The sequence below is a fragment of the Lissotriton helveticus genome, chromosome 6 (assembly GCF_964261635.1).
Source record: "Lissotriton helveticus chromosome 6, aLisHel1.1, whole genome shotgun sequence".
Lineage (NCBI taxonomy): Eukaryota > Metazoa > Chordata > Amphibia > Caudata > Salamandridae > Lissotriton > Lissotriton helveticus.
The window spans coordinates 1,530,660,648-1,530,687,679 of NC_136067.1; the positions used below are offsets into that span (position 1 = coordinate 1,530,660,648).

General features: G+C 45.3%; 1 protein-coding gene across 6 annotated transcripts in view; it reads left to right on the forward strand.

The window, feature by feature from the left end:
* PPP4R3B (protein phosphatase 4 regulatory subunit 3B) overlaps window positions 1-27,032 on the forward strand; it is a 333,143-nt gene that overhangs the window by 53,501 nt on the left and 252,610 nt on the right. For all 6 annotated transcript variants that reach the window (XM_078649315.1, XM_078649313.1, XM_078649314.1 and 3 more), the window contains exons 2-3: window positions 12,201-12,256; window positions 20,854-20,952. In XM_078649315.1, the coding sequence (XP_078505441.1) occupies window positions 12,201-12,256; window positions 20,854-20,952 (155 nt within the window). The remainder of the gene's footprint in view (window positions 1-12,200; window positions 12,257-20,853; window positions 20,953-27,032) is intronic.

The following is a 27,032-nucleotide window of genomic DNA, read 5'->3' on the forward strand; positions in this document are numbered from 1 at the left end:
ATGCATGCACGCACACGCGCACACACAGAGACAAACAAGCCCCCCCCCCTGCAGCCACCCCCACCCCCAGTACAACTAAGCCCCACTCACCGCATTGGCGCCACTCTGGACTTCTGCAGCCTCCGCGGGGCTCTCCCTCGGGCACGGGAGCCCTGCGTCACCACTGCTCCTCTGGGTCAGCCACTCCGTGGGCGAGGGCTTCAGAAGACGGAAGTCCCGCCCCACGACAGGTTTCAGCAGTGCACGCTCACGTCTTGTTTAACAGCTTTCTTCAATGCTTGGAAAATACTTTTTGCGGAATGATCATTAGTAATATTTAGTTGTCGTGAGGTGCCAGCACTGGATGTATCAAAAATCTTATTTAATCTAGTATTTCTGCTTTCTGTGCGGTTGTCCTAATTAGCCATATCTTTTCGATGAAAATCTTGTTCTTTAACCTGCCAATGTACCTTCTCCTTAAGATATTTTCCCTGTTTGCTGACCTTATTCATATGCTTGCTAATTTTGCTAATTTATTTCCATTTGATTACTTTTTTTCCTTTGCTAATCATTAAGCCATACTGGTCATGAGTCCAATTGGTTACTTGATATTGTGTCCCCATTATCATGGAACCAGTCTGACAAACTGTGCTTTTATTGCTTTTAATACCATCTGATTAGATCACTTCAGATGAAACCCAGCTGTAATTTCCAGGCCATCTCGAGCTGCTACCAGGTTTGAGACTTGATCGCTTTTAACGTCAATATTTGAGGGATCCAGTCTCAGCCCTCTGCCTGGACAGGACTCCTTAGGATCAGATCTGTACAAAATCCTCCTTAGTCAACACTCCTCTTTGAGCATATGGTGGGCTTATTTCTGTGTTTGTTGGTGCCGAGGTCAAGCTGCACCAAAGCTGTTGATGATGATGAGGCGGTTGATGATTACTGCGGCCAAACTTGTGCTTGCAATATCTGCTGTGGTGGACATTGGCAAGATCTGCTGTGGTGAACATTCCTAAAACAGTAAAAATTCAAGAAAAAAATGCAACTAGCCCCAGAAGGGGACCTACCGAAGGCAGATAAAGTGGCATATAATGTAGCAGGTTAGCTATAAAGTGACATTTAGAGACCTATGTTCTACTGCAGGAGTAGATGACTGGATTTGAAAGATATTTATTGAATAACTACTAAAAAAAATATGTGAAGAAAAACGATTAAAGTCACAGCAGAGAAAAATGGCATTTAACCATTTCATCACAAGTCTTTGGATACCCCGATTTTGCTGCGTGAATGTTGTCTTCTGGACTCGAATGTTGTGTGTTCTATTATTCTGCCGCCTAGTGGTGATGTCTGGAATTGTTTTTCTTTTTCTTTTTTTTGCGCTGGATGTCTGCCACCCTTTTGTATGTCCGTACTTTTATGACATCAGACATGGACCCCGAAGCCATTGTACGTGGTTTCCATCATCTTCAAATTTTCTTTTGTGTTTTTGGGTCAATAAGCAAAGATCAGAGGTTTTTGACAAAGCAGCAAACAGAACCGCTGGAAAAACAAAGGAAGGACTTAAGAATGACAGCTACCAGATTGACCAGAATGTTGGTGAGTGGGGTACCTGACCACATGTTCTGAAAATGTACATCTGGGAGGCTGGAACAGTCTAGGGAAATGGTGCCCCAAATGCCAAAATAAGTTTGCACAAAAGAACAATCGCAATGTCTGAAACGTTGTTCTACCCAGAGCCACAGTGCTGAGGGCTGGGAGGTTTGTACCAAAATCCAGTTGAAGACAGTCGGAGCCAAGAAAAAGCAAAGGTGGGCCCAGTACACCATGATGCATACGCAGAAGAAACAGCTACTTTTCATCTTGGGCCTTTGTATCTCCAGTGATGATAAAAACAATGGAGATACCGAGGTGGGAGAGGTCCGACATATAGGACAGGTTTGCCAATCCAGAAAAGGAAGAGCCAGTGAAGAAGGTGCAAAGAGAAAGAACACAAGAGACCTACCCAGGGAACCCCTCAAATACAGTGGGCCTGAGACAAAGCATTCAAATTCGAGGAATCTTAAGATTCCCTTGAGCAAGACATGCCAACTCTGAAAAGACATATGGCACCCACCCTCGACCCTGAACAAACAGCACTCAAGAAGGAATGGAAGGAGCGCTGCCACCCTGCTGAATGTCTGCGATCTTCTAAAAGAAGAGGGATTTTGACTAATCCCTGAAGTAGTTTTGAATCTCTCCGAGACCTTTTGGAAGACAAAGGCAAGAAGAGGAGCAAGTAGAGATACAACCACCGACTACGCCAGATTCACAAGAAGTGCATGAAGTATTCTGCGCGAAGGAAAAGTAAGAAAAGGGCTCTTTCCAGTACTTTAGGCGCACAATACAGGATTGGAAATACCACAACCCCAGTGGAGGATTTACTACATTCTTATAAAAAGAGCGGCCAGCACCAATGTGGTTGCAACTAGAGGAAGAGCAATTACAAGCTTGTCTTCTGCTGAAGCCTCTAATACCATCACAAAATAACTACCAATACCCACCATTGCTTCCAAGTATCCTGGATCAGGGTAAGGAGGTCGTAACGGAAACTCCTTTGTGTAAGGAAGGTCCCGGGTAGATAAATGGTTCAAATACTCATTTAAAGACCCCAAATATCTAAAGGGCAATGTAGTGGCAGACTGAATATTAGAGACCACTGCCAGGTTAAGAGCCAGTGCCCTGGCATTAGCATGTCGTCCACGGAGAAGGGAGACCAAAGAGCGATGGATGGACTCATTGTTGAGTGAGTTGTTGCCACCCAATGGAGAATACCCAATTCTAATACACTCCTTTTCGCCACGGACATCAACAGTGGGAGGGGGGATAAGAGGGAGTTGATGCAGCTCTTCCTAGATCAGAATAAAAAGAGTGCAAACACCATAATCTAAAGAGGGCAAGACAATTCCTCACACATGGTCTAAAGTCATCCTTAGGAGCTGCGGACACTGCAAGTCTTTGTAAGGATATTATCGTCAGGAGAAACACTTGGTTACATGACTTAAGGTTTAGGCAGGTGGTGAAGTAGACTATGATAAACTCCTCCTTCACAGGAGAACATCTGTTCGGCACTGCAGTGCATGACCCTCTACAACAGATAACAAGCATTTACAATGCAATAGGTCTCGTATTATTAAAGTTTGAGCTTTTGGCATTGTAAATGACAATGCCTTTTATTAATTTGTTTTTAAAACCTGCAATTGGTGCATAAACACGCACTTTGAACGTATAGTCCTTGCTTACTATGAGCAAAGCTAGCAGTAAAAGAGACTGCCAACCTTGCATCTCATAAGCATGGACTATAAGTACAAAGAGCTTGTTTACCACCAATGCAAATGAATAAAAGGCATTGGCATTTATAATGCCATTAGCTCAAACTTTAATAATGCGAGACCTATTGCATTGTAAATGCTTGTTGTTGATCTGTTGTGATGTGACTGTTTCTGTAGGAGGGTACAGGAGCATTAATGAGAGGTCTGTAGGACCCTCCAGCATATGAAGTGCAAACAAATGTAAACCTGGTGTTCTGGTTGATAGTGTGATGTCTTGATCACCAATATAATTTCTGCAAGCTTCTCAGTATAATTTTGGCAGCTGTTCTCCTTTGCATTGTGTATTACTGCTTGATGAACCCATGGTTTTCAAGAATGTTCATTAGCTTGAACGCGTTTGACTGTTATGCCAGTGCAAGAACTTGGAGCTAGAATTTGTGTGCTCTACAAATAATGTTTGATTGATTTCCCGCCAAACTAGTATTGCTAAACCTCCCCAAATGGCTGCCTCAGATTGTTTGTTTGTAGCTGCCAAGAAGTTGCAGTCTCTCCTGTACATTTATTTTCTTGTTTCTGGGCATAGAAATGTTCAGTCTGTGACAATCTTAATTCCAAAAGACATTAGAAGAAAACCTATATAAACGGCTGCGCGATAAAAACTCTTGCGGATGACGTTGCCATTCTGACACCTAACCCCTCCGTTGCCATTAGGGAGATTGAAGCAGAGGCTCAATGTTTCGGTCAAATCTCTGGATACAATCTGAACAACTCTAAGACACAGATTGTTGAAAATAGATATTCTGCGTGTAATGACGCTAGGGTAGTTGGATCAGCTGTGTACTTGGTGGTGGCAATATCCGCAAACCTTGATATAGTGGTAGAGATAAACATGGCTCCACTGATGGCAAGGGTAAAAACGGATCTAATAAGGATGAATAATTTACACTTCTCGCTGGTGGGCTGTACCAACGTTATTAAGATGCTGATTCTCCCAAAATGTCTTTATTTTTTTAGATCGATCCCTTTTATTCTTTGAGAACAGCTGGTTTAATACATTAGAGGCAATATGTAGCAGATTCATCTGGGCACATGGGAAGACGCGTAGGGCATATAGATATATCACGCTCCCAAGAGAAAGGGGGGGTGGGGAGCACCGGACTTCAGGTTATATTACATGGCAGCTGCTCTACAATACATGCAAGGGTTAATAGGAGGAACAGATCTGGATCAAAGAGTTAATAACCTGTCTACGAAAGTATATGCTACTGTGTTAGGGACAGATGTGGGAAACTGCTTTTTAAATTGTATTGACTTTGGCTACTTCAAAAGAACCAGGTTCAAGACAGTTTCTGCTGCTGTTAAGATTTGGACTGCCTTTTTGAAAAAAATAAACTGGGGAAATACAACAGATATATTTTTTTAATATGTGTTGGCTTTGAAAATATATAAATTATTAGCATTGTTATTCACAAAGCCAATAGCTTACACTTTCCTAATGCGAGTCCTAGTGGCTATGGCAATGCTTGTTGGTAGCAAGCATGGACAGTGCTGTTGTGGTGCTGAGTGATGATGTGGTTGGGCTGAGTGATGTGGTGGTGTTCCCCGAGTGATGTGGTGGTGTTCCCTGGTGTTCCCCGAGTGATGTGGTGGTGTTCCCCGAGTGATGTGGTGGTGTTCCCCGAGTGATGTGGTGGTGTTCCCCGAGTGATGTGGTGGTGTTCCCCGAGTGATGTGGTGGTGTTCCCCGAGTGATGTGGTGGTGTTCCCCGAGTGATGTGGTGGTGTTCCCCGGGTGATGTGGTGGTGTTCCCCGGGTGATGTGGTGGTGTTCCCCGGGTGATGTGGTGGTGTTCCCCGGGTGATGTGGTGGTGTTCCCCGGGTGATGTGGTGGTGTTCCCCGGGTGATGTGGTGGTGTCCCTGAGTAATGGAGGGTGGCGTTGGAGGGTGGCCAAGGAGTTGCAGAAAGAGCGTGGGTGCGAGAGTGAGAAAGACCTAGAGAGAGGGGTAGGAGGAGAAAATTAACAAGCTTTCAGTAATGGGAGACCTATTGCATTGCAAATGAATCATGGCACACGCACTTGAGACGCACAGAGCCTTGGGTGAAACTAAGGACAAAATGACGAAAAGACAGCCAACCTGTGATGAGCAGTTGGGAGAGTGTAAGATGGGGAGAATGAATACATAAGATGGATGGAAGGAGGGATGGGGTGGGGAAGGGAAGCAAGGAGTCTTGTGGGGAATTAAGGGTGCTTAGGGTAAGGAGAAGAGAGCTTGCAAGGAATGCACGGACAGGACGAGGGAAGGAAGAGAATGCCTTTGGAGAATGGAGGGTCAGTGAAAGACCAACAGAATGAATGTACAGAGTAAAGGGACATGGTGAAAGATAATGAAAACCGAAGGGGCAACGAGGACAGAATGACAGCCTACCATACACGCACAACAGAGTGAGAAGGAGTAGAAACGTGATGGACGTAAAGGAGGAGAGGACCGGCAGGGGCATGTGGTGAGTGTGGGCAGAGGGAGGTTGTGTTGGATGGAGAGTCTGGGGAGGAGGAGAGACGGAGGCTCTGTTTTGGCAGGCTGACATGATTAGAATGACGTGACACGTAGAGTTCATGGTTGAAAGGGTATCGAGCGAGATAAAGTCTGCAGGGTGAAAGAGACAGGGTACGAGTGGAGAGACCGCCTACAATAGAGTACAATAAAGAGAGACAGGACATTATTGCGCGCAGGTTACGGTGAGAAAAGAGCACCCCCCCAGCGGCGGATGGAGAGACAGGGTGAGAAGAACCTGATGACATCCCCCGCATCATCATTCATTGCATTCATTTAGGGAGGTGCATAGATTTTGATTTGATTAATTATTTTATAAAGCGCGCGATAGCCCTTGGGCGTCTTGGCGCTAATCCTGTTGCAGAGACATATGGTCCGGCTTGCTCCGATCTATCTTGCCTTAAACAGCCAAGTTTTTACTTGCTTCCGGAAGGAGAGCAGAGAAGTGCTGTTTTTAATCGTGAGTGGGAGTAGGTTCCAAATCCTAGCCGTCTGCAGAATAAAGCTCCTTCCTCCCCATCTGGCCTGTCTGAACCTTGAGACCTGAAGCAGTCGCAACTGTCCAGATCTGAGGGTTCTGGATGGTTCGTAAGGTTTGAGCCGTGTTCTAAGTAACTTAGGGCCTGAGCCATGCAGGGCCATGTATGCCAGGCAGAGTGATTTAAACGTCACTCTTTTAGATATTGGGAGCCAATGGAGGTGATCCAGTCTGTGGGCTATTGGCTCGTACTTCGGGACGTCCAACACCAGTCTAGCTGCTGCATTCTGCAAGCGCTGGAGTTTGGTTAAAATTTGGGCCTGGGCCCCCGTAGTCCAGCCTTGATAGGGCCAGTGCTGTAACCACCGTTTTCCTTGTATCAAGCGGGATATAAGGTAGGAGCTTCCTTATCATTTTTAAAATATACCATACTGCTGAAGTCAGTTTATTAGCCTGAGCATCAAAGGAGAGCTTGTTATCCAATGTTATCCCGAGGTTTCTTACCTTCTGAACCGGGGACGGACAGTTGCCCAAGCTAACTGGCCACCATTCTGGTGTCCATACCTTGGCATCCGATCCCAGCATCATAACTTCACTTTTCTCCCCGTTCAATTTTAAGCAGTTGCTCTGCATCCACTGCTTGATTTGCGTCATACAGGTCTTGAATTTTATCGCAGTTTCCTCAACATCACTAGCTATGGACACAACTATTTGTGTGTCGTCAGCATAGGAGACTGCAACAAACCCATTATCTCTGATAATTGCCGCCAGTGGTGCCACGTACAGATTAAAAAGGGTGGGGCTCAAGGAGGACCCCTGCGGCACACCGCACGGAGATCTGAAAGGCTTCGATCTTGCTTCTAACAACTCTACTGTGAAGGATCTATTGCTCAGATATGAGGCGAGGAGCATACAAGCTGAGCCCTGAACACCTGCTTTGGCCAGCCGATCCAGGAGTGTCTTGTGACTGACCGTGTCGAAGGCCGCCAAAAGGACCAAGGCGGCCTTCCCCCTGGCATCGAGAACACTCCTGAGCTCCTCTACTGCCATAAGCAGTGCCGTTTCAGTCCCATGTCCCCCTCGAAAACCAAACTGAGAGTGGTCAAGGATATTGCCATTTGAGAGGAATAGGGCTAATTGTTTATTCAGTAATTTCTCCAACACCTTTGCCACGAAAGGAATACTTGCTATAGGTCTAAAGTTGCCTGGATCTTCCGGGTCAAGGTAAGGTTTTTTTAAGGAGTGGAATTACTGACGTGGATTTCCAGGCTTCCGGGAAAACTCCAGATGTTACAATGTGCCTAAACAGTTTTTCCAGCTGTTTACTTAAAAGTTCGGGAAAAATCTGCAACACCTTGGGAGGGCATGGATCCCAAAGGACAGCCAGATCGGGTGGTCATAATTGCCTGCAGAATCTGCTCCTCTGATGGTGGCTGGAAGATAAACTGGGTGCTCTGTTGTGTCGTAGGGAGCGCAATCTTAATCTCAACGTTTAACTGGTTTTCCCTAGTTATATCATTGTCATCTAAAGGCGACTGAACCTCTGTGGATAAATCTGTTTTTCTGAAGATATACTGCGGAGACTTAGTTAACCCAAAAGTCTCCCAACGTGTTGCAGAAATCGGAGCTCATATCTACCGGGTCGTTATTGCCTATTTTTGTCAGTTTCTTTACTGTGGCAAATAGCTCCTTGCTTGAGTTTCTGGCCTCGTTGATTTTAAACGTATAGTAATTGCTTTTTTCTGTCACTATAAGTTTTTTGTATATGGCCAATGAGGCTTTGTAGTCTTCCCTTAGCCCTGGTTCATAGTTCGCCCTCCAGACTTTCTCCGCATTCCTGCAGTTTCTTTTATTGCACCCTAAGCGCTTCCGAGAACCAAGGTTGAGATGGTGTTTTCTTTTTATGTTTGACCTTTCTGAATGGGACAGCAGCACTCGCAGCGGTACTTATCCAATTTGTAATTTGCTCTGTGGCCGCATTACTGTCTGGGGTCAATTCGGGGACCAACGACTGAAGTTGTTCTTGTAATATCTGCGTGTTTATCTTGGCCCAGTCGTAATATGTGACTGTCTTTGGTCATAGAGAGAGGGCGTGACACTAACTGCTAGTGTAAATGCTTATCTTGTGGTTAGAATAGAGATATACGAGTGGGTGTGTTGGAGAAACAAATTGAAACGTAATTTTGGAAGGTTGATTTTGAATTCTGTTAAATGAAGCCATCTTTTTTTCTCCAAATGTAGCCTTTAAAAAAACGAAACGTACGTTTAGTTTAGAGCAGGCATCATGAACATGGAAAAAGAGGGTGAGAAGCTGGTCTTATCCTGTTTTGTTGAACTGCATTGCAAAGTGTACACAGCAAACAAGTGCTGTTGAAGGTAACTAAACGCCGCACCCCACAGGGTTTTGGTGTATTTAAATAAAATGGAGTTGAATTATTCATCAAAATGCAAAAGGACATGGACATACACACTATATGCCAAGTTACATACCAACAAACAATGTGTTGTAGAGATCTGTGACTGGCTGCAGCTAGACGTTTGTGCTTCTCCCATACTCTTGGGTACTTTGCCGAGTCATATCAACTGATCGTCCTTCCAGATCAAGTGTACACATCAGTAATTTTTTTAAGAGAACATGACTATGAGCACAGTGCCAAGTAAGAGCACAGCTTCTCATAGCATAGAAGGATGCAATAGCTCCCAATACTCGCATTGCAGCTAAAGACAGGGCAACTTACAACAAAACAATGCACTTACTGAGGCAACTACTAAGGTCAGTGTGAGCTCAAGTAATTTAAGCTGACCGCAGCGTTGTTGCTGTAGTGGACCGCAGAGGATGCACCGGAGGGTAGCAGGGCTTCTACAATAATGGAAATGAATAAAACTTAATTGAGCATTAACTGACCAGGGTTGTAAAGGAGCAGAAACAACTTGGTATTGGTGATATTACTTACTAATAGGCCGTGATGCCTAGGTTGCAAGGCGGCGAGGAAATCTGCAGGCATGCGGTCAGGTCAAATTAGAGGTAAATAATGCCCGCATTGCTAGTGTGCAGGCGCTTTGGGGGAAGAATTAACGAGGTGAATGAAAGTAGCTGCCGTGAGTGAAGAAAAAGGAAGGTAACGTATAAAGGGACTTACATTGAATTGGTGCTATCGGTCGTGGAAGCGTGTGGTATGACCAGTGGACTTGACAATCTAGGCGGGGAATGCCTTACTTGGAGGATTTTTGCCCACAGAGTTGGCGCTGGCAAAAAGGAACAGGTAAAACAAACCAGTGGTGCGCGCGCACCACAGAGGAGCAAGGCGGGGAATCGAAAGTAGTGGTGCACGCACCACAGAGGAGCGGGGGTAGGGAGCGCGGCAGCGAGGCGAACGCGCGCTGGGGTGGAAATTAATATTATTTAATTGAGCATTAACTGACACGGGTTGTAAAGGAGCAGAAACAACTCGGTTTTGGTGATATTATTTTTTACTAATAAGCCGTGATGCCTAGGGTGCAAGGCGGCGAGGAAATAGACAGGCTGCAGGCATGCGGTCAGGTCAGGTTAGAAATAAATAATGCACGCGTTGTTAGTGTGCAGGCGCTTTGGGAGAAGAATTAACGAAGTGAATGAAAGCAGCTGCTGCGAGTGAAGGAAAAGGAAGGTAACGTATAAAGGGACTTACATTTAATTGGTGCTATCGGTCAGGACGCTACTCTTTTGAAAATGCAAATGCTGCAGCAGTGAAGCCCGTACCCTGTAGGTGCCCATGAGACCTATACATGGGGCTGTTGGGGGTGAGAGAGGGGTCGGGCAGAGTAGCGAATGGCTGTGGATGGAAATGCTTCTACAAACGCTATATTTTTAAAAATACAAATGCTGCTGTGAAGCCCGCACATTATAGGCGCTCGCAGGACCGGTGCATGGGGTTGTTGGGAGCGAGGGAGGAGTTGGGCAGAGCAGGGAATGGCTCCGGAGGGAGGAGGAATGAGGGAGCGTTGCCGCTTAATTGAGAAAGGCTCCATTTGTGCTCAGAGGATGGGGGAGGGCTCATAATTCGGAGCAAGAGGGGGAAGCAAAAACAGCTTCAAGCAATACGCCGTGCTGTGCAAAACAAAAGATAGGCGGCGCAGCTGCAAAAAGTATGTTATCCATGCTTCCGTTGAAAGTGTTAACCTGTGTGTATTAAAGATAAAACATGGTGTGCATTTTGAAAAAACAAAACGTTATAGCTACACAATGGGCTCAGCGTCCTGCTTCACGCTTGAATGCCTGAAGTCGGAAGGGTGGGAGGGGAAGTGAGGCCGAGCGCGTGCAAGACTGATGGGGGTGGGGGGGGCGGGGGAGCGAGTGGGACGGAGGGAAGGAGCATATGGTGATGGGGTGTGAGTGAGGCCATGCGCGCGCCTGGCGAAGCGTCACGTCCATTAGACAACATGCATTGGGAGGAATCCGGCTTGGAATCCTCTTGGTCAGAGAGTTTGTTTCAACTACATTACTCTTGTCTATTTATCCCTGCGGGATAGAATAGGCGAGACCTAAAAACGGACTCCTGATAGAAACAATCTCCCAATCAGTTGTCTGAATACAAAAGTGCTTATGCAAGAAACAATACATTTTGGTGTACTATTGGCGTTTGCCTCACTGGACTTCCAACCCCTCACTGGACTTCAACCCATGTCTTGTTCTCTGGGACATTGTTTTGAAAGCCCTTGTGGCACCGTAATCCTCATCAATAGAAGTGTATTAAGTATATGCTTTTCTTTTCACTGTCCTCCTTCATGAAGTGTCTTTTGATCTGCATCACAGAACGCTCTTTGGCCGAATCTTTCCACATGCCAGCTTTTCTGTATTCAAACGGCAATCATCTTCTCCGATCAACGATTTTCTCTTTATCTTCTTAGCTTCTGATAAAATAATCATTCCCATCACAATAAAACCAGACAACCTTTCTTCAACCCAGCTCCCCACCTTAATCCTCCCACCTCCCCAGCAAGCATCACCTCCTTAAGAAATAAACCATTAGATATCCTATAAGTCAATTACATATACTTCACCATTTTGCTTAATATAATGTAAATTCTTTTTGGGGAAAATATCATTTTTTTTCCCCTGAACAACCATCATTAACAGAAGTTGGTACAAACCTTTTAACTGCAAGTTAACTCGGTAATAAAATCCCAGTCATGGGTGTCTTGCATAGCTTGCATCACTAAAATCAATCAATGTGCGTCCAACTCTGCAGATCATTATACGTTTGAAAGAATCCTTTATCTTGTCCATTCCTCTGGGAGTGTTACAATATTATGTTTGCATGAGGGCTGCATGACCTTCCATGAACTATTTTCAATGGTTACCAACTTGAAAACATTAATTCATCCGCATAAACACTTGTAGAAAAAAACATTTTGTTCTTTTGTGGAACTGTGGATGACCCCCCCCACTTGGACCATTTTGAAAAATATTCTATTGGAACACTGGCAAATCTACCATGTTCTTTTAAAATGTTAAAGGAGTTTACACGATCACTGATCACCTTGTACTGTTCACACATGCCTTAAATAGATATCCTCTCCATATAATCGTAATGTCAAGTCCAACAGTTTATAGAACACCCGATACGGCGCTTCACCTTTTTCAATGGCCTTTCATTCCTGCTACTGCTTCCAACCTCAATCCCTTTGTTTTAGCCCTTTCACAGTCATTGTAAATTGTGTACATAATTGGTTCCAAATAGCAAACATTGCAACAGTGAATTGTCCAGTTCATATTGTGTGGTGAATTATTTGGTAAACTCGTAAATAAATTAGAAACTTTGATCTCTAAGCCATTATGCTTGAATAATACTCCCCACAAGCATAAAGATTAATGTTTTGCAATTTTTTTTGTTTCAGGCTCACTACTTCTAGAATCCAAAATAAATGCCAACACTGCATATCAGAAACAACAGGTATGGCTCAGTTTCTTCTGTATATTAAAGAATCTCCTAGCCAGTTATCTTTCATTCTCATCATTTCTATGTATTTCTTCTTGTCTTTTAAAATAATAAATCTTGTATTACATTTTGGATTGGACACTACTTAAATTTGGCTCTCTGAAATAAAATTGACTAGGATTGTGTGCTACATTTAAAGTTTGCATCAACATTCCTTTTAATTGCATGATTTGTGACTGTGCAGATACTTTTGAACTTTATAATATGCATATGCCATGCTTTTAAAAATGATTGAATTGAGAAAATAAGTTTCTCTGAAGTGAATATCACTGTGCTAGTTTGCTTCTCATTTTGTCTGATGTAGGGTAGACAAGTGGAATAATTTACTCTTTGTTATGCTTAAAGTTTTTGCAACAACTGTGACTAATATCTCACTTAAGGACTTTGTGCTACAGATTTGTATACATATGAACAGATTAGCACCAACAAACTAGAATTGTGGTGATTAGGTTGCCACTACAAAAGTGAATTTAAATCTGACCTTTTGCTTGGCCATGTGCACAGCTGCTTGAAAATAATGCACTTGAGCCGCAGGGCTCTTGTGCCAAGTGGGCTGTTTGACCTCTTGTGTGTTTATGTATGTGTTTTGATTGTTTTCAAACAAGAAAATCTATATATGCACACTTACCAAGGCTAGACCTACTGGCTTTACCAGTGCGTTCCTGTTATAGACGGGGGCAATTCATTTGGAGTATTGTTGGTCCTGGTGGTAAATGTGATGAATAGGCCACACATGAAAATCCTGTCCGCCCCCCACTCCCTTCCCCAGGCAGATTTGGATTTGCTTTGTTACTTTATTTTTCTGCCATTTAAACTTATATGTACATAGGCCTTTGTGAGTGGCCCAATGTTAGATGTGCTTTTTGTTGCACCTGATAAATAATACTGTGGAGTATGTTATTTATTGTGTAGTGAAGGCAGGGCCCTGGTGCACACATTACTATGTTAGCATAAGCTTATTAGACGTTTAAACACCATTTTGCAGCTTTTGCACACAACACTGCATGTAACAGTTGTTGTAAGTTAGACTGTTTGAAAATCTTCATATGAGAAAGGCTTGTTTTCAACATCCCTAGACTTGCATAGCTACCTCAGTCTGTACAGTGTGTGCAGAAGCCTCCAAGGTTATCATAACAATGTAGTGTCAGCAACCAGAGCGCGACTCAGACTCTGCTGCTCTGTGGGGGCCGGGCGATCCCCGCCATAGTCAGAGTGGGGCTGCAGGGGCGCTGAGAGGTGAACAAAGCCTCATTAACATGCCAATGATCTTTTAAAGACCTGTGAAGTGCGGCTGTGTGTGTGCCTGGAAGCTGTCACAGCCTGGGCTCACACAGGCAGGGTTAGGAGAGAGCGCAAGGGAGGGAAAGGGAGTGAGGGAGAGCAAGCGAGGGAGAGCAATCGAGGGAGGGAGAGGAAGTGAGGGAGAGCGAGGGAGGGATCGAGGGAGGGAGGAATCGAGGGATCAAGGGAAGGAGGAATCGAGGGATCAAGGGAGGGAGGGATCGAGGGAGGGTGAGCAAGGGAGGGAGGGTGAGCAAGGGAGGGAGGGTGAGGGAGGGAGGGTGAGCAAGGGAGGGAGGGTGAGCAAGGGAGGGAGGGTGAGCAAGGGAGGGAGGGTGAGCGAGGGAGGGAGGGTGAGCGAGGGAGGGAGGGAGAGCGAGGGAGGGAGGGAGAGCAAGGGAGGGAGGGAGAGCAAGGGAGGGAGGGAGAGCAAGGGAGGGAGAGGGAGGGAGAGCGAGGGAGGGAGAGGGAGGGAGGGAGAGGGAGGGAGAGGGAGGGAGAGGGAGGGAGAGGGAGGGAGAGGGAGGGAGAGGGAGGGAGAGGGAGGGAGGGAGAGGGAGGGAGGGAGAGGGAGGGAGGGAGAGGGAGGGAGAGGGAGGGAGGGGGAGGGAGGGAGAGGGAGGGAGAGGGAGGGAGGGAGGGAGAGCGAGGGAGAGGGAGGGAGGGAGGGAGAGCGAGGGAGGGAGAGGGAGGGAGAGGGAGGGAGAGGGAGGGAGGGGGAGGGAGGGAGAGCAAGGAAGGAGGGAGAGGGAGGGAGAGCAAGGAGGGTGGGAGAGGGAGGGAGGGAGAGAGTGCGGGAGGGAGAGCCAGCGAGGGAGGGGGAGGGAGGGAGGGGGAGGGAGGGAGGGGAAGCGCGACGGATGGAGAGGGAGCGCGAGGGAGAGGGAGAGGGAGCGCGAGGGGGAGAGGGAGCGCGAGGGAGGGGGAGGGAGATGGTGAGGGAGAGGGAGGGGGAGGGGGAGAAGGAGGGGGAGCGCGAGGGAGGGAGGGAGCGGGAGGGAGAGGGAGAGGGAGCGCGAGGGAGGGAGCGCGAGGGAGGGAGAGGGAGCGCGAGAGAGGGAGAGGGAGCGAGAGGGAGGGGGAGCACGAGGGAGGGAGAGGGAGAGGGAGAGGAGGGAGAGGGGGAGGGAGCGCGAGGGAGGGAGGGGGAGGGAGCGCGAGGGAGGGAGGGCGAGGGAGCGCGAGGGAGGGGGAGGGAGCGCGCAGCAGTGGAGTAGCCACTGTCATGGGCTCTAGTGCAAGGAAGGAAATGTGGCCCCAGGCTACTGTTGAAAGTGTCCGTGCTGCTGTCACTCTGGCTCATGATTGAAACTCCGATGCAAACACAGCATGACCGACTACAAAGGCTGCGTCAGCAATCCAATGAGGTTGTTGTATGCCGGGCGCGAAGGGGGGTTTGAATCCACTCAACCAATGGAAATGATCCGAACCTTTTGAAAAACGCTTAGGTCCCCCCGTTTGGAAGTAGTCGATGGGCACGGAAACACACTCAAAAAATTCACACATTCAGATATGAGCATTAAATATAAAATGCTACTTAGTTCTATTAGATTTACAATCCTCAGACCGAGTCATCAAAAGTGCCACAAAATATCCATCACCAAAGCAGAGAACTTGAGAAGAGACACCTGTGCTCTAATTCAGACTCTCCTAAGGCCAGTGTATAGGGTTATACAGAAAATGGAACCGTACTTGACTGGTAACATGCATAATGTGACTAGTCCAATGACGCATACAGTACACCTAAAGGGGTGTGTTCAGTCAAACAAGGCTTACTTCTATTGAAACAAAGAGATGAGCGTGATTATCATCTGGTGTTTCTAAATGTAATATTCCTTATGGGCCTCTCAGAACATGATTATTTAAACAAGCCTAAAGAATAGCATTATGAGAATAGTCTGCTTGTACCGAGAAATGCACATAGCGAAAAGAAATAATCGTCATGCAACCTTGATGTGTACACGTGCACTGAAAACAGCCTTGTTTTGTTTCCGAGGGTCACTACAACTGAAGGGAAATTATATCCCTGCAAAGGGCATCTGCATTCTTCAAATATAATTAGCATACATAAATAATGCCGGGCCATGAAGAAACACCTCTCCCGTCCTACCAAAAGTTAATGCTGCTGCATTCTGGAGAAAACTGGCATGCTATCATCTGTTGTGGAGAGCTAACATCCAATACCACCACATCGGACTGCCTGTGAGGGGCTCCAAACTACTTACTCATCGTAAGGGAAGGAAACTCGATCTCCCGGTACCTTCCTCAGAATGTATTCATACATATGTGCAACACACCGGCTCTCGTGGTAACCTGAATTTTAGCACTTAAAATAGGGCAATAAGGGTAAACGTACTCACTATGTGCCCCCAAAAGCCGGGGTTATAAATATGCTTGCTCCTCTATGGCAGAGTCATGGCCACTAAACTCCCCAAGTTCACTGGACCTTTGCTCATCGCTGGAATGGAGCCAACCTTTTGACACTGTGGCAGTGCTTGTTTTTTTCTGAAGCCTCGCGGCAGCCACAAACTGTCTCAAGCAGATACATGACGTTTCACTCCCCCAGCCAATCACTGGCTAGAGCCCCATCTTGGGCTTCTAGCCAATAAGGGGCCTCCAAAGGTTTTCTGTCGGCATTTGATTGGCTGTGAGCCCTCAAGTGACCCTAGCTCAAATATCATTTAAGTGATTTAATGTCTACTTATCCATCGGACAAAATAGACACAAAATCTTCTTGCCCATGATAAAAATCAACATGGTTCGGGCATTATTTAATCCCCCACCCCAGCTCTGCTGCTACCAGCAGATAGCAGCCCCTGGGTTACACCCCCACTTTGGGCAGGAAAACCAGTGGAAAAACTTAGCAAGGCTATGAGGTGTGCCCACCTTTGCCAACTCCATCCCTCAAGTGGAGGAGACGAAGTTAAGCACAATTTTCTGTCACGTCCATCTTGAAGATAAAGGAACTTCTCCAATTAGTGCAAGGATTTTTACCCCTCCCACAGGAGGGTGGCATAATAGTGGATCACCCCAGGTAAGGTCTCCTTTGGCCCTACCTACTACTACTCCTAAAACGCCCCCTAAATAGAGTGCTCCCCCAGACCTAGAAGTTAGATCTGCGACAACCGAAGAAGAAGAAAACTTCCTCTGCAGAGAATCCTGAAGATGACTACACTTACCCAGCCCTACCAGCCTGTCTCCAGCTGCAAAGAACTTGCGACCAAAAGGCGACCTGTCTTGCACCAGTGACCTCTGAAAACCATGTGAGGACTGCTGCAGTTGAAATAAGACTCCAATCTTCCGTGGACAGCATACCTGTGTAGGAGAAATCTACTCCAAGGGCTCCGGATCCAGCTGGAACCGTGACCTGCCCACTCTGCACCATAGGCACATGGCCCAAGTCTGAGTGATTCACCTGTCCAGTGAAGTCTCCCCGGCAATCCTTACCTAGAGTCCAGCTTTGGCTGACCTCTCCTGATCTCCATGATAGTGACTGCACTGTGAATCTAGAGGCTCCCACTGACCACGACCAGCTCCGGTAAGAAGACCCCAACGTTGAAAGGCAGTTCTGCACCCAAAGGCCCTGGGCCATGGTGAGCTAAACTGACGGTGCCCCTACGACCCCCTAATCTTTATTTACCTCTGCTGTTGTTGGTCTCCATTCTGCAACTTCCCGTGGCACGCCTTCAACCTGTTTGTCAACAACCAAATCCTCATTAAAAAGAATTGGGAAACAGTTACTTATCTGGTAGAGACTCTAGCTGCAGATTCATTACCGATCCTCCCTGCTCTACAAACAGGTTCAGGTATGAAGGACGGTGTTAGTCTTTTCCACACCAGTTGTCAGTTCTCATCGTGGCTCCATGCTCCTGGTGTGGAAAGTTGCGAAGTAACTGGCATCAGCGCACCGAGGTGGTGCCTAATATAGGTACCGTGTTGCCCACTTCCACCACTGATGCCAAACTGAACGACACCACTTATCGGAGCGCAGGGGTACTTCTCGAAAATCTTCCAGATCCAGTCTGACACCTGGGGATCTTCAAAGGTAAGGATTCTGCGGCTAGATAGTCTCTACCAGTTAAGGCGTTACCGACGGTAAGTAGCTTGTTCAGCAAAGCACATTTAATTGGTTTTCAAATGCAGTGTGCATCACTGTAATCTATTTAGCATTGAGATTCCCCAACCTCTAGACCAGCATTGCTTAGTGGCGAGATCTCGAGGTTGACACAGTTAGGTTAATCTATGCTCCAGAAAAGACTCACTTGAACTATTCTAGAAGTATCGACTGACATTCTCTTTTGCATGATCTAGTTTGAACTTGAGCTACATATGTGAAATCGGTGGGTGATTAAATTAAATCTTCTTAGTCCCGAACCCACTACCTTTATTACCTGATCTTGCACCCAGTATGTTCACAAATCTGAATTCGCTTATAATTGCTTGTTAAGGGGGGTCTAAGGAAGCAGTATAAGTATGTGTTGCACTAGGTGATGGTGTAAATAATTGTAAATTAACAGCAATTAGGAATTTGAGTACAGAATTACTTTATCCTTGCAGTGAATGTGGGTAACAGTTAGATTAGTTTACATTGATGTGTAGCTGCAAGACCAGCAACTGAGACGTCACTCCCTGTCCCCCATCAAGTGTTGTAATTTCCTCTGGAATAGTCACAACTTCATTTTGAACTGAGCTCAGAATTCTCTTCCCTCAAATACAGGTTTTGAACTTGAGTTCTGTCCTTCTGTAAAATATCACAGATCAGCCATGGTGGTCTGTTTTATTGGGGCTGAGGCCCCCCCTCTTTTCGACCCTCACGAACATTGTCTGTCAGGCTGAACAAAGGTCAGCCTGACAGATACTGTTCATTTTCAGGTCAGGCAGCCAGGAGCAAACATGCGCTAAATGTGCAGGTTCCTGGCTGCCTGAGCTGAAATTTGCTGGGCTGAAGAAGTCACAGGTCCTGTGGCGTGACCTCCTCAGCAAAGGTCCCTGAGACCCTCCCCTCAGTGACGAGGGGTAGCGTCACTGATTACCTCACACCTGGGTGCTTCAGTTCTAAGCCTTGACGCACACAGGGTTGAGTGTCAATCTGTTATGTTTGATATAGGTACCCCAATATAGGCTCAAGTAGCAACTCAACCTTTCACCTATATTCTTCCCTACCATTACACTACATATCGGTTCTTGGGACTGACCTTTTACCTAGTTATGGTACTGCTTACAGGACGTGGAGTTTTCCCTGAAAACTAGCCTTATCCATTATGGATGTGGATTCTTGGAAACTCAGCAGGACTACCATCTCCTGCATAATAACTATGTATAAGGTTCATTCCTTCTGTCATCCTAAGTCCGACATGACACAGCAAGGTAGAACTCCAGAGGGTACCACTTTGGGTATATAACCACCATATCTTACTGAGGTAGTCAGAGGAGAAAAGGACTTCCATGCTGACACACTGACGTTAGACGCTGAGGTTCCTGCACGCAGAAACTCCAGCTCGCAGTGGTCTGAAATCCCTCGCGGGGTGTCACACTCGAGGCCAAGACGGGGCCCCACAGTTTCTCACTTCAGGTAATGGGGTTGACTTTATCATAGAGGGATTCTTGGCTCTACACCTTCATACATGCTAGGTACATCTAGTTAGGATCGCATCATAGGGGTACCCATTTTACTGTCATGTATTTTAATACCTGCCTGTATTCATTGTTTTAGCACTATGGTAGAAATCTGCCATCCTTTTACTCCATTGGTGCTTATAATCATTTATATCTGTTGTTGTCTTATGGTTGTTTCAGCACACTTATTTAACACAAGAATGATGCAGGTTAAATAAATGCTTATTGAGAAACATTCTCACTGTTTATTCTGTGTGTATCTCTATGAGACAGAGTGAGCACGAGTGACTGAGCAAAAACTAATGCACTGTTTCCACGATCCCTGATGGGACAGAGTTGTCATGTTCGATAGTTGCCAAGAAATATTCTTTCCTTGGGAAGAGGGGTTTCTAGTGGCCCTGTGAGCTAGCTGGTATACAGGCTAACATACCTGGTGGGGGTGTCTAGAATCAGTCTGGACACCAATCCTACAGTGTATGTTGTCTAAACACTCAGATCCTATATAGGATTACAGGAACTACACAACAAATCAGTGACGCTACATCACAAAGTGGGGTGGGGTCAGCAGTGTCTCTGACCCATTCCACTCTGTGATGACATTGGGACTGATGCCTTCCCTCATTGGCTGACCCTAGGCCAGCCAATGAGGGAAGGCAGCAGTCTCAAGCCTCCTGGGAGCTCCGAGGCAGAGCTGCTGGTAAGTGCGTGTGTTTTAAAAAATTTTTTGGGTGCGTGCATGTATGTATGAATGTTTGTTAATGAGTGTTGTGAATGGATGTGGTTGTGTGCACGTGTGAATTCCTGGCTGTAAGTGTGTATGTGCGTGGGGCACGTACCCCCCCCCCCCCCAATCCTTCTAAATTTTCCGGCTGCCACTGCACAGATCACAATTTCAATTTTCTTGCTGCAACGATCAACTGAGTAGCCAGCTAACTGTTCCATTTGTGGTACTATAATCCTTGTTATAAGACTTTTTACCTTCCTAGCAGCCTATTTAGTCATAATCTTTTATGCGGACCTGTAGTAGTTATGCTAGATAATTTGTTTTATTAGAGGCCTGGGCAGATTATGCTAGATCATTTCTATTCAAGTAAGTGCAGAAAACCTTTGCCATGCAAGTGACTATGCATTCAAGTTTAAATCCGGATATCAGATTATAATGCTTCCTACATGTTTGTATATTTGCTTGTTAATATTTGCATGTATTTCCTTTCCAACTCCAACCTCATCTGCTCACCCACCCACCCACAAATACTCTTGTATCCCATGTCTTCCCTGAGCTTCTTGCTGTAGGAATTCCGCATATTGCATTGGCTGACTGTTATTTTCTGGCATTGCGGACCCCCCAGAAAATAGTGAAAATGGAAACAAATGTCCACGCTGATTCTCCCCCATCTACAATTAAATCTGACACTCCTGTTTAAGTTTCCCCTGACTCTTTTTTTTATCATCTTGCTGCTTTAGTTTAATTTAATTAACTGTATCTGTAAATTCATTTTGTCCTCAAACCATTTTGGGTTCCGGTGAAATTGGCTTGTCTTAGTACTGGTGGATGTTGCTGCTAAAGCAGGTCATTTTTTTCATTTTTCACAAAATAAATGAAACCAATTTAAATTAAACTTGACTAATCGTTTGGTGTTTAATTTTGTAAACAGGATACCCTGATTGTGTGGTCAGAAGCTGAGAATTATGATCTGGCGTTAAGCTTCCAAGAAAAGGCTGGCTGTGATGAGATATGGGAAAAAATTTGTCAGGTAAACATTTGTTTCCAAACTGTATATTTTTAATGTTTATTGCACACATCCAAATTGTATCCAGCTCTTAGTATAGGTATCAATTCGAAATATCAGATCAGGTCATTAACTTTTATTTTAAGTTGATGATGTCCGATATTATGCATGCACCACACTTAACACAGTAGGGTCCCTGGAAAATTAGATAATCGTAAGCCTTGAAGCTTACATTTTGGCATTGCTTTTAGTGCTTCAGAGCTGGGGTTTTCTTTGGGGATTGCTTAGGTTGTGCCTCACCAGCTTAAGAAAAGTTTTGCCATCTTTAGCTTTGAGAGAACTGAAAATTGATTGAGAAGTTTAAAAAAAATCAGAATGTTGACTTGTGCATCCCTCTCGTTGAATTGTTTGGTATCCTTTTGAATGTTCCTGTTTGACTTGGTTTTTCTCCCATCATAGACTCTTCATATTGGTAGGTGGGATATTTTGGCAGATTTATTCTATGCAAGGCAAGTTTGTTTTTAGGTCTCGCCTGAGCCAGAGCATGTGCTGCTCTGCGAGACATTTAGAAAGCGGGTTTTCAAAGTGCTACCAAAGGCATTTTGGTGGCCTCAAGCTTGCATGCATGAAAGCGTGCATGCGCGCAGCCGCCACCTGTCTTTCCTCCTATTACGGGTCATTAAGTGCATCGCGATGCACTTTTACTTTTGCGGCATACAACTCCTGGGCTTGTTTAGGACTTGTGCCCTGCCTATAGCCTCTGCCTCCATTTCGTTGCGCTGCTAGTAAACACCGTGCAGTGTGATATTACTAGGTCCGCCCTTAACCGTCCATTCGGTTACGGCCACACGTCTGTCATTTAACGCAAGCTTTAGGCCGGCAAGCAGGAAAGAAGATACCCCACCACTCGCAAAAACTTCTCTCTAAAGCAGATGCTTTCACGTTTGTCACGTGACACAATGTTTAGAACGGAAGCAGGACATTCTTTGCACTTGCACGAGCGTCTCCTCTCTCTATGGATCTGCTCTTGAAGAAACATCTCCAGTCTATGCCCCCTGCACTTCTGTCACTTGACGCACCTCGCGATTTCACCTTGGTAATGTAGTCCCGGGCCCCAGAGGAGATACCTCTGTCTGCCTATAGGCTGTTACGGGACCCCGGGGAACCTATGCTCTTGGCCCACCTGTGTGCGGCCGTTTAGAACCCGCACTTGATGGCGGCCTTAGAAACGCAGGTAAGGTGAGCCTGCCTGCTGCAGAGTGCTCTCTCCCGGGGCCTACGGGCCACACTTGTGGCACATTAAGCCAGTCCGGTTGATCTGCGGGGTACAGGTTCCATGCACCCCTCCGTCAGCAACTCCTTCATCTGGGCCTTCTAAATTGAGAATCCCGTTCCTCCCCTTGGGGGTGGGGGTTTGTCACTCTGTCAAGACCCCCTTTGTCCTAAAGAGTGGGGGTGTGTATACTCCATGCCCTCCCCGTGCCCCCAAGTTCACCCACGCACAATACTGCGCAGTTCAGTTGACGAGCACCTCCACCCTCGGAGAGTGCTTCACGTACCCTCTGGCGAAACTGGCAAGTGTGTGGCTCCTGCGTCAAGGATCAACAGCCAGGAGAGGAGGCTTGCTTCCACATGAAGCACTAACCCTAGGGATGGAATTTCGCCTAATAACGGCCCCCTGGACCATGGCAACGCTTCTTATTGCCAAGATTACAAGATCTTTTCATTAAGATGCCACTAATTTCATAATACAATGACTGGCACATTGCATGTGACGCATTAACTAGATAGCTTTTGTTCCTGCTACCTTCAAACCCTAATAATTTGAATATTTATGTAAATGCAATAAATCGCCGTATACCTGTCTAAATTTACCCTGCACTTAGAAGCATCTGCCCACCATACAACCTTTGGTACGGCCAGGTAACCCATGCTTGTCTGGTATTATTTTTGTTTATAGTTCTATTAATATGGGTATTCATACAACTTTATTATTGGAGTATACCTAGGTCACATCCGCTGCTCTACATTGGGATGTTTCTCTGGTCGTACAGGAAGCACTCGTAGTAATTTCGGTCCTTTTTAGGTCTCACCTGAGCCAGCGCATGCGCTGCTCTGCGAGACATTTAGAAAGCGGGTTTTCAAAGTGTTACCACAGGCATTTTGGTGGCCTCAAGCTAGCTTGCACGAAACGTGCACACGCGCAGCCGCCATCTGTCTTTCCTCCTGCCACAGGTCATTAAGTGCATCGCGAACCACTTTCACTTTTGTAGCATGCGAATCAACTCCTGGGCTTGTTTAGGACTTAAGCCCTGCCTATAGCCTCTGCCTCCATTTTGTTACGCTGCTAGTAGACACCGTGCAGTGTGATGATTCAAGTACTGTGTGCTCCAGGGATGGGTAATTTGTATCGCCCGACGCCCGAGACATTAAGATTTATTGCAAGGGCAAGACGTTTTAATTACTGTTTTGTCTGAAGGGCAGGTAGACAGTAAATTATGGACTGAGAACAAACTATCCTCTGACCTCTTCAAATTAGCAGTCCGTGTCTCGTCCTCAGTGTAATCACCTAACCCAGGCACAAGAGTCATGACACAATTTATAACAATTTATACCAGGATGCAGAGGAGCCTATTTTTGATTTATATAGCCCGCCTGGGCAGTCGAGAGAGTAAAGCACAGCATGAACTTTGTGTAGCATGGAATTTTCCACATGGAGCTTTTGCAGCTGGAGAACACTTCCCGCAATGGCAGGTAGGAGACAAGCTTATTTGCTCCTTGCTTTTACCGGACTTTTTAAAAAACTTAATTCACCCTTCTGATGCTGCCTTTTCTTGGCTGCACCCTTGGGGCTCTGTGCTGAACCCAGGTCGCTCCCCTCCTCTCCCCTCCTCTCGCCTCCACTCCCCTCCTCTCCCCTCCCCTCCTCTCCCCTCCCCTCCTCTCCCCTCCCCTCCCCTCACCTCCCCTCCTCTCTCTTCCGAGGCTTGCATTAAAGTGCTTGGATTTCTTTTGTCATGCAATTCTTGGGCCCCACTCTTCGCACATTGCTTGCTGTCTGTGCTTGATGTCTCAGCCTCTTTAGTGTCAACCAAATCTACATTAAAGCACCTTACTTTCCCTGTGGGGCTCTCGTGCAGCCCACAGGCCACCCCTGTTGCTTTCATTTTCACGAGCTTCTAATTTGTAAACCAGTGTCTGCACTACGCTCTTTTCTTTCCCATATGGCTCTGCGTTTTTTCCTTCACCAGCACACTGGAATCAGAGGCCAGAAAAAGAAAACAGAAGGGGCAAGGCAGAGTTTGCCAGAAGGCAGGTTTGCAGTGATATGTTTACCACAAACTGTCTGTGATACGATGTCACCAAAATCTTGCACCTGAAGCTGAGAGGCGTTATATGCTGTTCTGTGCAGCGCCAAGCATGACTTTAAAGCAGCACTGGGGCGCTAGACTACGGGTGATTTCTTTAAGTCAGTAGAAATGCCATCCATTAGCATCTGCTACATGATGCGACCTCAGGCCCTCACACTGACTATAGCTAGGGCCACTGGTATTGTGATAGAACGTCTGCTGTATTTGCCACATAAATCCATTATCTGCTGCAAAATTTGTTTCTAGCTCAAACGATTAAAAAGTTACTAAAAATGCGACTTTGCGTTTTGCCTCGCAGTGGAAGCCTCTTTGTAAAGCTGTGTGTACAAAAACTTCCTAGGCAATCTAAGTGGCAGACCACAGATAAATGGACCAAGTGAAACTAGGAATAGGCAAACAATCAAGGGAAAGCATTAATAAAAATTAATCATGATTTTAATTGACACATTAAAAATCATATAGAGAACAAGGTGTTCAGGTTATATGACAGACAATTACATAAAATAACACGATATACACTCTTTATAGGTTAAGAAGACACCAACAACACAATGCAGTGTCTACAATAAAAAATAGCAGCAAAATTACTCCACGCGCGTTTCGTCGAAAACGCCTTCTTCAGGAGCCGCAAGTTACAATCTGTAATCACATATAAAACATAAAGAGTTATTATGACCACAGCCCTGGTAATTTAAATGCCCTCGAAACATCATTTTCGCTTTTACAATAACAGTGCACAACAATATAAACATACAATTGAAGCCTATAACCTAGAAATCGGAGGTCCAACTAATATATCTTGTGTCTGGCTTGTCCTATGATGGACATATATCTAACCAAAACAATTGTGAAGTACTCACTCTACTGTATTACTAGACAGAGAGAGCAGATGATGGGCCTCCCTGTAACACAAGTTTATAACATTGACGTTGATATTGCTCGGATACCAAAAGATAAAGAGAGCATAAATGATGGGCCTCTCTATAACAAGCAAAATAATAGCTTTTACATTACTAAAAATGTCAATGTATGATAATAACATAAGTTTGATAGTAACTTGCTGGGAAAAGGATCCTCAAAAGTGTTGTCCTCTAGTAAATAACACAGTAACAATATAAAGCATAGACACCCATTTAACTTGAATATATAACAATGACATTGCTTAATCAAAACTTACTACAAAAGGCAACCAAGGGATGTTATCTTCAGATAGATGACACAGTAGCAATGTACCTAAAACACGAATAGATGATGTGTAATGAGTATATACATAACATCTAACCAATAATATATCAAGGCAGGCAGGTCAATGAGCCAATGAACACAACGGTTCCATGCAAATGCAAGCTTTCATAAAACATCATATCGTCTCTTTATCTTTTGGTATCCGAGCAATATCAACGTCAATGTTATAAACTTGTGTTACAGGTAGGCCCATCATCTGCTCTCTCTGTCTAGTAATACAGTAGAGTGAGTACTTCACAATTGTTTTGGTTAGATATATGTCCATCATATGACAAGCCAGACACAAGATATATTAGTTGGACCTCCGATTTCTAGGTTATAGGCTTCAATTGTATGTTTATATTGTTGTGCACTGTTATTGTAAAAGCGAAAATGATGTTTCGAGTGCATTTAAATTACCAGGGCTGTGGTCATAATAACTCTTTATGTTTTATATGTGATTACAGATTGTAACTTGCGGCTCCTGAAGAAGGCGTTTTCGCCGAAACGCGCGTCGAGTAATTTTGCTGCTATTTTTTATTGTAGACACTGCATTGTGTTGTTGGTGTCTTTTTAACCTATAAAGAGTGTATATCGTGTTATTTTATGTAATTGTCTGTCATATAACCTGAACACCTTGTTCTCTATATGATTTTTAATGTGTCAATTAAAATCATGATTAATTTTTATTAATGCTTTCCCTTGATTGTTTGCCTATTCCTAGTTTCACTTGGTCCATTTATCTGTGGTCTGCCACTTAGATTGCCTAGGAAGTTTTTGTACACACAGCTTGTTTACCCTGCCCTAGGAGTCTCTAGCAATCACTACCCAGGGGGTCCTTGTTTGTTCACACTCTTTGTAAAGCTGGACTGGTCACCTTTCTGTTGATTATTGCTGTATTTGGATGTTCACCTCATTTGTTTTGTTTCAGAGTTTTATATAGCGCGAACTAGACCCGAACTGTATCGGGTATCAGAGCGCTTTACATAGCACCAGTTACGTTACATGAGGACACGCATTCATTTTAGGCACGGGGAGATTAAGTGATTTGCCCAGAATCACAGGAGTTTTTTTGGCGTTGTTACCGAGACTCGAACCCAGATCCCCAGGTCCGAGGTCGAGCGCCCTAGCCGTTAGGCCAACTCCTCTCCCTCTCCTCATACTAATGAGTTGCAACTAATGCCCACAGGGTGTTACCAAGTTTGAAAATGATGAAATAATAAACTAATACTATTACAAAATGTGCTGAATTATGTCACAAACTTTGCCTTTTCTTGCTGCATAATATACTCCAGCCTGCCACATAATTTCGTCCTCTCTTGCTGCATAATTCCAGTGGCCCTGACTATATAGCTCTGGTCTGACTGACAACAGGCGTGCCCACATGCGTTCCAATATCCCACATTTTGCCTAATTTACAACAATAACAGGCAAGTCTCTGAAAACTCTTTTTGTCCCTACTACCCCTAGCAAACACTTTTAAAGTTAAGGTTAAAAACAGTGCTCTGT